The sequence below is a fragment of the Schistocerca cancellata genome, chromosome 9, assembly GCF_023864275.1.
Source record: "Schistocerca cancellata isolate TAMUIC-IGC-003103 chromosome 9, iqSchCanc2.1, whole genome shotgun sequence".
Classification (NCBI taxonomy): domain Eukaryota; kingdom Metazoa; phylum Arthropoda; class Insecta; order Orthoptera; family Acrididae; genus Schistocerca; species Schistocerca cancellata.
The window spans coordinates 344989741-345007036 of NC_064634.1; the positions used below are offsets into that span (position 1 = coordinate 344989741).

Consider the following 17296-nt stretch of genomic DNA (forward strand, 5'->3'; position numbering starts at 1 on the left):
AAACTACCTTTGGTTTTATAGCTGTCGCAGTAACAACAGGACAGTTTTTAAAAAATGCTGTTTTCAAGGAACTACAAATTAATGGCCCTGATATCCAAAAACTCTCAATGGCAGGGATATGATAATGGCACAAATATGGTTGGCATTAATAAGGAATTCAGAACAACAATATTCAATATTAATCCCTGAACACTCTTGTCACTGTGCAGATGCCACTTTGGAATTTGCTTTCAATAGATACAGCTAACACTCATACAACAGTTAAAACATTTTTCAGGTTCATCAATAAAGTTTATGTGATCTTGACAAAGTCAAGCAAGTGTTGGGATCTTATAAAAACTAAATTAAAATTGACATTAAAATCTGTGTCTGAAACATGTGGGAAAATGAAATCGGAGAAGTAAAAGTGATTTTTCAGTTTGATGATGTAATCGAAAGGGTGAATTACCAGAAAAATAAAACTGATACTCCTAACTCTTAACGAGTGTGAAGCAATCTTGAACGAAATGTTAATTTTGAGGTTATCGTTGCAATGCACATTTGTCTGTTTTTTGTTTTGTTTTAAGGTCATATGTGTCCAGGTCAAAACAGTAGAACACGAAGACAAAGAGAGGAGTTAAAAACTACTACATGTCAATCAAAATTGACGGAAGAGAAGAAAGGTGAAAACAGGGACATGAGAAAGGTGTATAAAATATAACATAGTGAAATGGAGGTCCAGAACTAAAAATTAATTGGTCTTTGCCACAAGTAAAACAAAGTCGATAGCCCACATGTCGTTTGCTAAAACAGCCGATAACTCAAGATGGCAAACACCAACGGGAACATAAGCAGCTTTTTTTTTAAAAAAAAGGGGGAGGGGCATTCCATCACGAAGTGCCAGTCAAAAGTTAGGCATTATCTGCACCAAGTGGTGGGGGAGCGCCACTTAACAAATGATGGCTAAAGAGATAGTGCCCAATACGCAACCTACTCAAAATAATGACCTTGTGGCGAGAGGACCAAGAGGGGGCCACCCAAGCCACTTGGACAGGCTTAATAACCCGGAGCTTGTTCCCATGAATGGAGGACCAGTGGTGGTGCCAAAGTGACACCACCTGCTGGTGGACAGCAAAACAGAGATCAACAGAGGGAATATAAGTACTAGCAGGCTGAAGTACAAGGACTACAGCCATGGCAGCAGCATCAGCGGCCTCGTTTCCTGTCAGATCGACATGGCCAGGAACCCTCATAAACATCACAGTAGTTCCAATGAGAGTGAGAAGGTGACAGCCTTCCTGATCCCGTTGCACTAAGGGATGGATGGGGTGCTGCACAAAGAGGCTTCGAAGAAGCAGATGACGCACCTGAAAAGCCTGTGTTGTCGAATGTACTGTGTGGCCTGACACAGGATGAAGAGCTCTGCTATAAATACTGAGCAATGTTCCAGAAGCCAATACCGAAAAACATTGGTGCCAATCACGAAGGCACACACGACATCACGGTCAGTCCGAGAGCCATCAGTGTAAAAAAAAGGTACTATCGTGAAGTTCTGTGCAAAGGTCATGAAACTGAATGCAATACAGCTGGGCAGAAGTAGTATCCTTAGGAAATGAATAAAGGCCAAGACGAAGAAGGGCTGCCGCACAAAGCCAAGGTGGTGAAGGGTTCATACCCACTCGGAAAGTTGCAGGTAGCACGAAGTTAAGCTGCTGTTGGAGTAAGAGCCCAAAGCAAACTCCAGGAGGTAACAGAGAAGAGGGACACACCCCATATTGGCAATCAAAGAAATCGCTGAAGGAGGAGGTATAGGATGGAAGGCCACACATGGCAGACAAACTGAATGCATATCTGGTGAGGAAAAAGTCACAGCGGTAGGACAGAGGTAGTTCGGCAGCTTCTGCATACAGACTATCAACCGGGCTAGTGTAAAAGGCGTCAGTGGCCAAATGCATGGCCCATGGTGAATAGCACTGAGATGACGTATGAGAGACAGACATGCTGATGCTTAAATGAAACACCCATAGCCTAATTTTGAACGGACAAGGGACTGGTACAAACAGAGGAGGGTGGTTCGATCTGCACCACAGGAAGTACCATTGAGAACATGTAAGATACTGAGGGACCGTATACAGCAGGCTGCTAGGTAACACATGTGGGAGGAACAAGAAAGTTTCTTATTGAGCTTGAGCCCCAGGAATTTCATGGTTTTAACGAACAGAAGAGCAACAGGTCCAAGATCTAAAGCTTGTGGAAAAAATCAATTACGCCCCCAGAAATTCAAATAAACGGTTTTGTAAGTGGAAAAACGAAAGCCATTGTTGATGTACGATGAGTAAAGACGATCGAGACATCGCTAAAGATGCAGCTTTATGAGACAAGCCCGTGGAGAACAGCAATAGATGGCAAAATCGGCAACTAAAAGGGAATCAGAGATGCCCGGAAGGAGACAGCCCATTATAGGGTTAATGTCGATAGCAAAGAGGATGATGCTAAGGATGAAACCCTGAGGTACACAGTTTTCCTGGATAAAGGTGTCCCACAAGGCACAACCCACATGTCCCTTGAAAACCTCATCTTTTAAAATTCCTGAAGGAAACAGGGCAGGTGATCACAGAAGCCCCACGTGTAGAGAGTACGGAGGATACCAGTCCTTCAGCAGGTATCGTAGACTTTGTCCAAATCGAAAAACGTGGCCACAGTCTGGGATTTCCGCAGAAAAACAGACATGAAATGGGTGCACAAAGTGATGAGATGATCAACTGTAGAATGCCGCACTCGAAATCCACACTGTTCAGTGGTTAGTGAATTGCGAGACTCAAGCCACCATACCAGCCGGCAATGAATCATGCATTCTATCGCCGTGCAAACACAGCTGGTGAGAAAAGTCGAGTGAGAGAAGGAAGGAGTTTGTCTTTACCGGGCTTTCGCATGGTATTACAGCGGCTTCACGCCAGCATCTGAGAAATGTACCCTCTGCCCAGATGTGGTTGTATGTATGAAGCAGCAAGTTCTTTCCCATAAGAGAAGGATACTGCAACGTCTGAATGTTAACAGCATCTGGCCCTGGGGTGGAGGATCGGGATGAAGTGAGGGCACAAACTAGCTCCCTCACAATGAAGGCGGCGTAGTAGCACTCACTATTTGGAGAAGAGATAGGTATCGTCCGAACCTCCTCCACTTGTTTCCACTGGAGGAAAGCATGGTGATATTGGGAGGACCTTAAAATCTCTGCAAAATGGTGGTCCAAGGTGTTGCAGATAGCACTACGGTTCACAGTGACATAGTCTACTTCTGTATGACTGGAAACTGGGGAACGGATCTTGGTCCCAGGGAGCCATCAGAGGTTGGCCCACATGACAGATGAGAGAGAGGAACTGTTAAAAGAACTAGTAAATAAAAATCAGCTAGATTTTTTGCTATCACAAAGAACGCAGCAACACTGCACATGCATCTGTTTATAATGAATGCAGTTTGCCATCATAGGATTATGGTTGAAAGCATGGAGAGCATGTCTCCGCACACAAATTGTGTTGTGGAACACATCAGTCCACCAAGGGACCGGGACATGGCATGGTAAAGAGGAAGTGCAGGGAATGGAACATTCTGCGACACTGAGGACAATGTTTTTATGATATTCTAGCTAGGCATCACAACCGGGGAAATGTTGCTCGTCGAAGGTTGCCAAGGATGAGTCAAGCCTCCGGTCTGCCTTAGTAAGCTGCCATTTTGATGTGCACAGAGGTGGAGTAGGAGTCAGCAAATGGACAGCACATGGGAAATTGTCACTCGAGGATGTGTCAGAGAGAACGGACCACTCGAGATGATGGGCAAGCTGGACAATGCAGAAGGATAGGTCCAAATGGGAACAGGTGCACGAGGAGTCTGAAAGCAATGTGGGTGCTCCTGTGTTAAGACAGAAAACGTTAAGATGACTGAGGAGGTCAACCAGGAGGGCACTTCTTGGACAGGTTCTGGAAGAACCCCAAAGGAGATGGTGCACATTAAAGTCACTGAGCAGTAGAAAGGGGTGAGGTAGCTGCCCATGAAGCTGGAGGAAATTTGCCCTTGTGACATACGATGGAGGGATGTAAACGGTACAAAGGGAAAAGGTTAAGAGAGGAAAGAAAAGGCAAACTGCAACAGCTTGAAGGCAGGTAATTAGGGAGAAGGGGGGAATATGAACGTCATCCCGTATGAGACCCATGACTCCCCTATAAGATGGAATGCCAACCTCGAGGGGAAATTCAAAATGGACCGGGAAGAAAGGTGAGAGCCAAAAGCGGTTGTGAGGACGCAATTTTGTTTACTGAAGGCAGAGAACAAGTGGACACTGTGAATCTAAGAGCAGCCGTAAATCCTTTTTGTTGGATTGAATACCACAAATGTTCCATTGAAGAAGAGTCATGACAAGGAAAAATGAAGGGGTGTCACTTCGGCAGCTGCTGAGTGCCAGCCTTAGAACACTCGATGCTACAGGACAGAGGCAGAAGGAGTGTCTGCATTCTTCTGTTGTCGGCCTGCAGAGTCCGGGTCGGAAAAACGGTTGGTGGTGCACACCGGCATCATGGAGGGTGGCCGGGCGAGGGTATCACATGGAGACACCGTCAAAGAGGATCATCGAGTTGGCAAAGGAGAAGACTGTTTGCCTTTGTTTGACGTCTTCAAGCCCTTCGGTTAACAGAGGAAGACTCAGGTGTTGGTTAGCTGGAGGGACATAGGAAGTCTTCACAGGAGCATTCCTTCTGTCCTTTCCAGCCTGCCGGTTGTGTAGCTGGTGACTTCGCCCCATGAGGCGAGTGTTTGGTGGCGTGCTGCACAGCTGGGGGAGGAGGCGGGGACGCAATGACAACCGTGATGCTAAATTCGAGGTTGCATGTCTGCGTGGCCATGTTCTTTGTGTGGCAAGATGTAGCAAGAACAGTACTGTAGGTGCCAGACGGTAGAATGCATGGTTTCTGAGTAGGCAACAACTTGCGAGTAACCGGGTATGGCACTTTTCCTTCACCCAGATCCATTAGACAGCCTGCTCATCGAGATACACGGGACAATCCTGGGAGGAGGCAGCACAATCACCACCACAGTTGATGCAGCGGGGAGAAGGAGTCGGACAGCCGCCCTCGTGAGCACACTATCACAGGTTATGCATTTGGCTGTCTGTCGACAGGACTCGCTCAAGTATAGTTGTAACAATTACATTGGTAGCAGAACATTGGGTTCTGAATACACGGTGTGGTTGTAACAATAACACTGGTAGCAGCAAAATCAGATTGGAATATACGGTCTGACTGTGGTAACTTCATAACCTGCCCTGATCTTTGCCAGAAGAACTACTCTATCAAAGGTGAAAAAGGTTGTGCGTGTGGGCACTAAGGAGCCATCTACATTTTTCATCACCCGATGACTGGCAATGACATCCTGATCAGAGAGGTACATTTCGATTTCTACCTCGGTCAGACCATCGAGAAGCCTAGTGTAAATAACACCACGGGAAGAATTCAGCATTTGATGGGCCTCGACATTAACAGTATAGCCATGGACAAGCGAAGCTGCAAGCAGTAGTTGTGCTTGAGAATCAGAAGTAATCTCCAAAAGCAAAATGCCATTGCATAAATGAGAGCAGGATTTCATAGGGCCAGCAATTGCATCAACACCTTTCTAAATAATAAATGGATTTATCATACAGAAGGACTGAATGTCTTCAGTACATGAAACCACGAGAAACTTTGGCACAGCTCGAAGGGTCTTTGAATCGTTAGTCTCATTCTGTTTACATTTTGTAGCTGTTGACTGTGAAGAAGATTGCTTCATCGCGAGAAAATCCCCCCCGTCCGCCAGCATCTCTGATGGCGATCTCCTTCCATCCGTGGGGGGAGGGGCGCCTTCAGAGGGGTGGTGCACCCACCTTAGGTGATTGTTCACACCTCCTGAACACATGACAAAAGGACCAATTGGCAATTTGTGAAGGTAGCAGCTCAGGCAATCACCTCTCCCTGGGCCTGGCCTGTACCAGGAAACGTGCAAACCCTAGATGTTGACCCGGGGCTGAGAATTACGTGTTCCCCACTCACCTGTTATGCATCAGTCACTTGGGGCAGCCTTCAGAAGTGCACAGGAAGGAATCAGAAAAGGAGGAATCTCAAACGCTGGAGCAGAGGAAGGGCAGGAGAAGGTGAACAAAGAAAGAAAGAAGGAACAGTGGAGAGTATTCTGATATTGACTACTGAAAATGCAGAATACGTTTTCAAAATCAGCCCCGACGTATTTCCCAAGGGAGCGGAGAAAAAACAGCAAGAGGATAGATATGCGGCACGGAAGGGAAAATATGCTGCAAAGGCTGGGGGCCTGTGGTAGCTAAGCATGAACAAGCCAGAGAGTGGCGAGCCCCCTTAGGGTGGGCAGTGAACGTGTGATAAGAGAGTTTACTACATGTGAACAATGTTAAGTGAACTATTACTATTGACATTTTCCATTCACTTTGTGACTGGATTCAAGAATTCCATAACACAAGATTTGAAACAAACGTTGCAGAAGTTCAACTGTTTGCAGGAAAAAGTAGGTGTGAAATTGAGTCTCAGTTGTAAAAAACAAACAAACAAACAAAGTACAATACTTCGAGAAGGCAAAAATAGTGACATACGGCCTTTCGAACTTCACGAGGATGTCAAACTTTTAAAATCCCATCCGCTGGACTCTGAGATGCAAAAGAACTTATTCAGTGCATTTTGGAAACTAATTTGGAAGAAGCATATCCAAATGTTTGCATAACAATAAGAATCATGCTCACAGTTCCGGACAGGGCATCATCACCCGAGAGAAGCTTCTCAAATTTAAAACTGATTAAGAAAGACTTGATAAGCACGATGAAAACAACTCTGGAAAATGTGTGAGCAAAAATAAGAAACAGCTTAAAACATCACTAAAAACATACATTGACTATGCAAGTTACTTACTTCCTCAAGAAAAGGACCTTATTCCAAAATTTTGGACTTATTTTTTTCAAAGAGATCGCAAAATATGCAACTACAGTAACTGCAAAATAGCCATTTCATTTTGTCCTTTAAACACTGGAAGCCCATCCTGTTACATTCCATGTACTCACTCATGAAATGTTTCCCTTAGCTCCAGAAAAGATTTTGGAGTAAGGTCCTTTCAAAAATGACGGATTAATAAAGAGATATACTTTCCACTTATAGTTATACTCTTTTGAGACTTTATTTCAGCCTTTCAACGTTTTATTACTTGTTCTGTAGTAGCTTCATTCACAATGTCAGGATTTACTTTTAGAATAGAAGAGGACTCACGCACACTTCACACTTTTTCACAGTCAACACTCTCCTCTGCAACCTCCCATTCCCGACTCATTTATCTAACAGTGAGTGCTTGAATTTTTCTTTAGTGCCTTTTTTACCGTATACCTTTCAAACATATGAAATGTCAATGAGAACTTTGAAGTATATGCACATTCAATTTTAAGATTAGCTGGAATGCTGCATACATACCAATTGCTTCGTGAGATACATTCATGTCACCACATAAAATAACTGGTTTCTTAGCATCAAGCTCTTTCAAGTATGCACGAAGATCTGGATCCCATTTCATACGTTTTGGCAAAGTCACAAGACCACGACCAGCATTGGGCACATCTGAAAAATTAACAAAGGAATTCATCCTTATACTTTCACAATGAAATTCAGAGTATAGCAGTACTCAAAAGCTAGGAATGCGACCACTATAGGAAAACAAACTAATTTTATGAATGACTATATGTTGGACACATTGCAGACCAGTTCCTATATGAAACAATTTCAGCATATGATATACCAAATAATGTGATGGAAAGAGTAGAGAGAAACGAGGAGAACAGAAGAGAGCGTAAAGGGGTGAAAAATAGATATAACTTTTATTCAAAATTACAAACCCATTCCAAAACAAGCGAATGTGAACACTTAATAAAGTAACAATGTAATGCTTTGGAAAATATAAATAAGAAAAGTGTGATACTAGCATTATTTGTACCAATAACTCCAAGTTCAATTTATGAATAAGGAGTAACAAATGCTAGTGAACACAGAAAGTTTGAAACAATCAACAGAACTTACATGCACCAACAACAAAAAACTTCTCATACTCTGCTGTGATTAGTCGACCTTCTGAGTCATGTTCGTCTTTACCAATGCCGTACTTCACATCAAGTGGTTTCACTTTTGTTAACAAAGCAACTCCAGCATACCCTTCTTTCTCTCCTGTTGGAAGTACATACAAAAATAGTTAACAAACAAGGTAACTATTACAAGGGATGAACATAAAATGAAGGCACATTTCCCTCAAGGTAAACTTCTTTTATGTCTGTAGCACATCATTACGAAAACTACTAGATCAATATGTTACAGTATGCAGAAAATCAGATTTTAGTTTTATTTAAAAAACGAGAAACAACAAAAACAATTTCTTTGTTAAAAAATCTCAGAATTGGGTAGTAAATAAGGCCAATTAGTTTTGTATAGTGTATTTACATTTATCAAAACACGTAGAATAAATATCATTCAGTTGTATGGACTATAAATATGCACCCAACTTTTCACCATCTTGATAGGGCATAATCGGAGAGTTTGATGAATCGTAGAAATAGTGTTGAAGGGGGGGGGGCCAGTGTGTGTGTGTGTGTGTGTGTGTGTGTGTGTGTGTGTGTGTGTGTGTGTGTGTCAACTGTAGAGCGAGACCAAGAGATGAATACAATAAGCAAGTTCAAATGGATGTAGGTTGCATTAATTATGAGATGAAGAGGCTTCCACAGAAAGTAGTAGTGTGGAGGGCGGTATCAAACTGCTGACTGAAGACAATGACAACCATCTCCATTATGCTTTTCCTATGAAAACTCTACAGTTTTAGTGTGTAAGGATTGTACATCTATACGTATCTCCAAAATCCATCTTATGAAAGGTACTTCTGGTACACTATTTTTTCCTACAGGGGGGGGTTGAGTAGAAAGGTCGTAGGTGATTTCGGGGATTAGAACTACCTTTATTAAGCACAAAGCTTTATTACGGAGCACATTCCACTGTGGTTATTCTATTTATTTGCATGAAGAATTCCCTGCTGGCTTTGTGCAGTGACTAGAACAGTAAAGCTTCACTTGACGTAATCAGAAGTGCGGCAAAGAGATTGGTACACCATATGTGGCTCCGAGGAATATCAACAACTCCAACATAATATACAGCAGTTATGTCAACAGATACTGAACCTTTTTGCAGTAGCATTTTGTTTCAATTGATGCGTGGAAAGTCTGAATTGGATGACGGTCTAACATAAACCATATGTTAACGATAACTCTCTCATCTGGTGCGTAATCAACATGTACTGAAGTCCGATCACAACAACAAGTTGTTGGAATCTGATTTAGTAGATGTTGCCTTCGCTATCAAACACTACCTCTCCCAACATCCATCAAACTCCAAACCCACAACCTCATTTCTTACACACCTTATCAACTTTATCATGACTCCAAACTACTTTTCCTCTGAAGGGAAGATTTACAAACCCATGACACAGCCATGAGCATCCGCATGGCACACTCCTATGCCAACCAGTTTGTTGCGGGTTGATATTTGTAATTATAGACACTCTGGAAATATTGATTATCCTTGAATTAATGTTTTATATTCCATGATGTACGTTCCTTGGAGAGAAATAAAATTAATGTTGTATTGGAATCACGGTGTTGTGTGTCCGTAATACAATTTATGGGTCAGCTAGAGGAAATCTTCCTAGCCACTCAAAACCCCAACCTCTAGTCTAGTTCGATTTCACCGATTATCTCTTCATGATCTGGACTCAGGGCTATGGCACCCTATCCACATTCCTTTACAACTTCAACAACTTTTCTCCCAACTGCTTCACCTGGTCCTCCTCTACCCAACGTGCCAGATTCCTGGGTGTTGCCTCCACCTTTCCGATGGCTCCATTAACCACAAACAGTACCCATATTTTGACCACTGCAGTGACGAGAGCTTCCTTGCCCAGTATCCTGAAAGTCTCAAAGACTGGCAACACTCTCCAAACCTAGACCACAAACAGCATCCTGGACTGAAACAAGTGCCTTTGCCAGGGCTTGATTATCTTTCATCCTACCCTGAAATATTGAACATGTTACCCAAGATCCTTCCTACCCCTCAATAACAACAGATATCAAGTAGTCTAGTTTTAGCTACAGTAGAGTAAACTGTGGGATGTTCAGGACGGAATAACAACAATATTATGAAAAGGATAGATTACTACTCACCATATACAGGAGATACTGAGTTGCGGACAAGCATAACGGAACACTGCTATAAACTTTAGATTTCTGCCAAAAAGTCCTCTTTTGACATAGAAAACAAATGCACTCATTCGCATAATCACAACACACACACACAACCATTGTCTGTGGCTGCTGCGAGCATAGGCATGAGAAGAAGGCCTTTTGCCTGAAAGGTAAGATATATAGCACTCTTTTTATTGTGCCTATCTGCAACTCAGCATCTCATCTACATGGTGAAGAGCAATCTATTTTTTTAATGATACTGTTGGATTCATTAGACACAGACAGCAATAATGTGTCAGTTTTAGTGACCTATATTTTAAGGTTTAAGAGAAATCAGAAGAGTAAAGCAAAATTGTGGAATACTGAAAAATTCATAGAACTGACAATAAGAAGGGAATATGCTATAAGGACATCCAACATTACCAATAAGAGTAATAACACTAGTCAACAGCCATTTTGCATCTGGGATGTGATACATCAACTAGTATGTATATTGGTATGTAGAATCAGAATATACCTTTCAAAATGTTCTAGCACATACTATTTTTGAGTTTTTAAAAGGTTTTTCTTTTTCATATTCAGTATTTTGCTTTTTACTGTTTTTCTGTTCTGATGTTTAATTGTTTGTTTTTGATTTGCAGAGAAGAGCTAAAAGATCTACAAATTGTCAGTAAATGGTTGGTGTGGTAATCCAGTGGTGTGAAAGAGATGCCCAGTGAGTGTTTCCTGTGAAAGATAGTGCAAACTCAAATAATAAAAATGGCAACTAGTAAATCTCGTTGCTGTCTAAACCACACAACAACTTTTGTTATGTATGTGGGAAATTCACTCCAAAAGCCCAAAGAAACCAATCACTGATTTGGTTAAGAAGGCATATAAAATGTATTTTGATTGTCCTGTTGGTGATAAAGATGAAAATTTTGCACCTCACATTGCCTGCATAACTGAAAGGAAAATGCCGAGCCAAGCAATTTGCTGTTCCGATGGTGTGGTGTGAGCCTAATGACCACTGTTACTTCTGTCTTAAAAATATTTCGGGACATTCAAGCAAAACTAGACATAAAATAAAGTATCCAAATGTATCTTCAGTGCATTTGCCTGTGTCCCAATGATGAGGGGTTGCCCGTTCCTGTCTGTAACTTGAAAGCCACGGAACCAGACACCATGTCACGTGAATCAGAAAGTATTGAACATATAGAAGAGTACTGCCCTCAATATCATGACACTTCGCCTCAGCTCTTTCATCAAATGGAATTGAACGATTTGGTTCGCAATCTAAAACTTTTGAAACAGCAAGCTGAGCTCTTGGGGTCGAAACTGCAACAACAGAACCTTCTAACTCCAGGGACAAAAATTTTTGTTTCAGATCAAGAGGTGCTTCCTTTGCTCAATATACCAACTCGCAGAATTCAATGTGTGTATCTACAGATGTCAACGGTCTGATGATGTAGCTAGGTGTACAACATAATCCACAGGAGTGGCGGGCAACTGTTTATTGACTCCAGCAAAACCAGCTTGAAAGCAGTACTACTGCATAATGGCAAAGCATTTCCATTGGTGCCTTTGGTTTACACAGTAGACATGAAAGAAACTTACGAAACCATGGCTTTGCTGCTAGAGGTAATCAAATATAAGAATCGTGAATGGCAGCTTTGCCGTGATTTAAAAGTTGTTGCATTCCTTACAGGTTTACAGGCTGAATTCATGAAATACTGCTGTTTTTTGTGCCTTTGGGACAGTAGTGACACCAAGAACCACTATACAGTCAAGGAATGGCCTATAAGGAAGTCATATGTTCCTGGAAATGTAAATGTGAACAATACACCATTTGTTGAGACCGATAAAGTAATTTTGTCTCCTCTTCATATCAAGTTGGGCCTTATCAAGAACTCTGTAAAAGCTCTGGATAACGAAGGTGAGGCCTTCAATCACTTAAAAGAAAAGTTTCCCAAGTTAAGTGAAGCAAAGCTGAAAGAGGGTATATTTGTTGGAACATAAATAAGAGAATTGCTGTAAGATCCAACCTTTGATGCCAAACTCACAGATATCCAATTAGCTGCTTGGTCTTCTTTTAAAGCAATTTTGAAGGGCTTTTTGAGTAATAGAAAAGTGAAAACACGAAACCTATGTTACCATTGTGAATGATCTGTTGGACAACTACAAGAACATGGGGTGTAGAATGTCCCTCAATAAACACTTTTTACTTTCTCACCTTGATTTCTTCCCAGAAAATTTGGGAGCCGTAAGCAATGAGCATGATGAACGCTTTCACAAAGACATTCTTACCATGGAACACCGTTACCAAGTCCAGTGGAACCCTTCAATGGTGGGCAATTACTGCTGGGGGTCTTGTTAGGGAGAGCGATGAAACAGAAAACAAAAGATGAGCTCCGTCGCCGCATTTTTCAAAAACCAAAGACAATTAGAGGTGAAAATATCTTCTGAACAAATTTGGACCTATTATTGGCACCATGCCCATATATACATACAAAATAGTACCGATTTCAAACGTTCTGAATGAGTACTTTTGTTTTGACTTAATTATGTCAATTTTCACTATTACCATTTTTTATTCTGCTGTGTATCTAGGAAATGTGACATCATAGAAAAGAACTGACTTTCCCAGTGTTTTCAGCGCCACAAAATTTGGTAAATCCACCCATTTACAAACCAGATGCAGAAAAAACATTTAAATTTGTTAACTAGTGTAATTAATACCGTGGTAACAAAAACACCAATGAAGTGTTGGTGGGGGGAAAAAACCAACAGATGGAAACGAACAGATGACATGATTTTATTCAGGAAAGAAATTCTTGGTCCTATTTGAGGTGGTATGCCACTGCACTCCTCCAACAACTTTCGAAATAAATTATGCAGCCCCCCTTTTTTGAGGCGGTGGGTGGTGGTGGGGTGGGGGTGGGGGTGGGGGGTGCTGCTGCTGCTGCTACAGTTTAACACAGATTCCAGACTGTGGTGCAACTCAGGATTTTCAACATTAACAAACATTACCAGGCATAAAGGAATAGGTGAATACTATACGCAGGAATACAGAAACAGACAAAAATGGAATGAGAGATAAAGCACAATGGGTAATTAAGGCATTAGAGTCAAGAGGAATGTTAGACACGAGTCATACGTTTTGACCATTGATGCAATGTTAACGACTGCTGTCATGTCACCTATCGGTGCATATACTCAGTTTTGTTTTCAGCTGGCAAAGAAGCCATTGAATGTCGCACATGGGGGAGGGGGGAAGCTGGCTGTGGCAACAGATTGATCTGCAACTTAGACCCAGGTATTGGTTAGGTTGGAAGATAAGTTTGGTTGAGAGTTGGTGAAACAAACAAATCTGATACTAAAAAAACCTGGAGGAAGTGACAGACTGCTCTGTAGCTTGGCGCATTTGAAAAATTGCCAACAACGTCGCATTATAATGTCATACTATCTTGGTAAGGATGAACAAAGAAACATTACTGAATACAGATGAAGTAGCCGAAAGATGGAAAGCATATTACAAAGAACTCTATGGTGGAAAAGAAGACTATATCATGACAGAGGAATGCACTGAAGAAGAAGAAGAAGTAGTGCTAGTAGACGAAATACGTTTTCCAAATATGAAAACTGAATTTAAAATAGTGTTGACAGAACTGAGATCACAGATCCCGGTCCAGATGACCTACCAATTTAGTTCTGGGAGAATTGTGGAGAAAAGATGAAGTCTGGAAAACTATAAATTATCTTATAACTACCATTCTCTTCCAAATGTTTTTGTAGGCAGTGCACAACAGTCATTCATAAAAAGAGGATGCAATAGACTGCTCCAATTACAGAAAGCTAACTCTAATTTTGCAAGAGGTAAAAATACTCAAATCCATAATAACAATAATACTTCCTTCATCAGACCAGCTCCAGGAAAAGTTTTTTAAAAAACAGAAAATTGCACTTGCCAAGTAATGATCCTATCAAAGTAGACCCCTTGGCTACCTATACACAGTTGCCAACATTTATTGAGGTCTTGAAAGCAAGCAGGGAAATTTTCAATTGTGATGCTTATAACCTTATTTGTCACAGCCCGTTGGATGTCTGCAATATCCTTATGAAGCTTTCCTTTCAGTCATCTTTTCAATCACAGAAACAAGTAAAAATAACATAAGGTGAGAGTATGGGCGACTATGGCAAAGTGGGATGGCAATAACACTATGTTTGACCAGGTACTTGGTAACAGATAAAGCATTATGACATCTTGAATGTCATGCAATAAGAACCAGTCGTGAGACTATCCCAAATCAGGGCGGCAATGTTGAATCGCTTGTCGCAAATGTTTGAAGACTTAAATGAAAGAAGGGTTTGGTTCATTGTTTGAACTGAAGGAATGTACTCATGGTGAACTAATCCTTTACTATCAACGAATATGATCAATATTATCTTTGTCCTTGATGGTTGTTGTCTGACTTTTTTTAAGGCTAGTGGTTCAGGACTCCACCACACAGCACTTTGAAGCTTAGTGTGAGGGTTATACTGGAAGTACCAACTTTCATCTCAAGCAATAATCTTTGACAGAAATGTAGGATCACGCCTTGCACTACCCCGTGGTTCAGCAGAAATTCTTTGTCTTTCCTCTTTCTGTTCATCTGTTAGTGTGTGTGTGGGACGAGCTTTGCATTTTGTTTCCATTTCTCTAAATCTTTGTGTAAAATCTTATGACACATCATGTATTGAAAGATATCCACGTAAACTGGGAAGATAGAAGAACAATATTATACATATATAAAAATCAAAGTGTGTGGATAAATCCCACAAAATTTTTACACCACCTACATATCTCTGAATGTGTGGGTGACACAAGGTTAAGCGGAGCTGGAAATGCAACAATAGGCCTTATGAAGAAAAACAAAACACACACACATCTTAACTATGAAACATGAAACAAAAGGGTAACCCAAAAGAAAAGTCTGCCTGAAAGTACACACCTTTGTACTGTGAAATCTAAATGAGTTGTCGGGCAACATTAAATACTGTGTTCTTCCATTAATACATCATAAAATGCTTGGCTCACCCTTAACATGCTGCCTATAAGATGGACGTTACTGTTAGAGCCTGTCATACATGCCTACAGTGGCCTTTCAGAGGAAACCTCACTTGCGAGCAGGGTTTGTGCAATGACACACTTCAAGACTGAACTGGTCCAAAAAATGTTCAATTGGGCACCCTCCAGTATACAGCCACACGTCCTTTTTTTTTCTCTTTTGTTTTTGCTTATTTATTTGCAACATGCTCCATTAGAGTATTTGTAATACTGAAAGGTGGGCATATACAGGTGGACTGGACATTTATTTGCAGACAGTTTCAGAATGAGTGGTAATTTCACATTACGAGAGCAAAGCATTTGTGTGTGTCATCTGTGGTATGTCGACTTACAGCACTGACAGTAATATCTCTGAACTTGTGTGTCTTTGTAGTGGTCGAATGTTGAACATGGCAGAACTTTTAGCACAGTGCATACTGGAGGAGGATTTTGCTAAAGAAAATTGTTAAACTGATGGGAGGACTTACAGACACAACATATATGGAACAGAGAGAATGGATTTGCACATGAGTACATTTTTAAGGTAATAATTTTTGCTGGCACATACTGATAATGTTAAATTTTTCTCCCAGTGGTTTATTTTTGGTTTAGCATATTTTAACTGGCGCAATTTCTTCGTGCTATCCTGTTGCTGCTAATTATGCTACTATTTTTCATGTGAGATTATGTTCGTATTTGTTGGTTCTTCCATTTCTCACTTCACATCTCAAGCACTCAAATTCTAAGCATTTTCTTTGTAATTGAGATTTTTAACGCGCCAGTGAACAGTGTGTGTATCACAGTGTTGCTACATACCTTCAGTGTTTCAATTTTTTTGGACAGTGTACAGTTTGATTTTGGTAGTGGTTTTTGAGTAACAGTTTTGATTTAATTTCCTGCACGGTGAAAGACAGTTAATTTCAATACTTATGAATGAGCAAATGATCGAGTCAGAGCAAATAACTTTCAATAGTGTACACGCGCGCACACACACAGAGAGAGTGTGTGTGTGTGTGTGTGTGTGTGTGTGTGTGTGTGTGTGTGTGTGTGTTGGATGATGATGATGATTTTAAGACAAGGGAGAGAGTGAAACCCGGTGCTGGCACGATTCCTTGCTCCTGCTGGAAGTGAGCCAGGAGTTGAGCATGGTGTGTTCATAAACCACCGTCTTTAAATATAAACCAATCACTAATATTTCAAAATTATGCCTTCGGCAAGAAACTGTGATTTCTGGAGCTTTGGTAGTCAGTAAAAACTGATAACAGTGTAGAAGGGGGGCAGGGGAGGGGTGGGAAAACGAATGCACGCAACTATCCATTCATTTGTTGATTTGAAAACCTCCCCTAGAGGTCAATTTTAATTGAAAACTGCAGGAATAATTCCTAGCAGATATCCTGGGGATAGAGGGCTCATGTTTCTGTCACTATCATTCCTTATAGTGCCTCACTTACCATATTTACTCGAATCTAAGCCGCACCTGAAATATGAGACTCGAAAAAAAAAAAATCCCAAATCTAAGCCGCACCTGAAATTTGAGACTCGAAATTCAAGGGGAGAGAAAAGTTTTAGGCCGCACCTCCAAATCGAAACAAAGTTGGTCCATTGTAATATGAGACACAATTTAGGTCGAATGAATGACGATACAGCTACAGTAGTTTGGTTCGAGTCGAAAGCTTAGCAGTTAAGCTTTACCAGGTAGCCATTGCTGTGCGTCAGGCACTCCGTCCGTATTTATACAGATACCCTTCCTTTTTCACGTGCTTCGTCTGGTTTGAATCGATTGCTTATTTTGCTTTGATCCGATAAGTGCCGTTTTCTTTGTTATAGGTGTTTACGTCAGTCACTCTAAGCTGAAAATGCATTACTATACTGTGTCATGCATTGTTTGTCGCATTCTGATAGTGCGTGTTTACGGCCTGTCGCTGCTCGCGGCATGGCTTGCTTTTGTG

The 17296-nt window shown here is 41.3% G+C and overlaps 1 protein-coding gene across 6 annotated transcripts in view; it reads right to left on the reverse strand.

The window, feature by feature from the left end:
- LOC126101050 (DNA-(apurinic or apyrimidinic site) endonuclease) overlaps positions 1-17296 on the reverse strand; it is a 67998-nt gene that overhangs the window by 21763 nt on the left and 28939 nt on the right. For all 6 annotated transcript variants that reach the window (XM_049911718.1, XM_049911715.1, XM_049911713.1 and 3 more), the window contains 2 exons: positions 8082-8225; positions 7482-7625 (listed from right to left, as the gene is read on the reverse strand). In XM_049911718.1, the coding sequence (XP_049767675.1) occupies positions 7482-7625; positions 8082-8225 (288 nt within the window). The remainder of the gene's footprint in view (positions 1-7481; positions 7626-8081; positions 8226-17296) is intronic.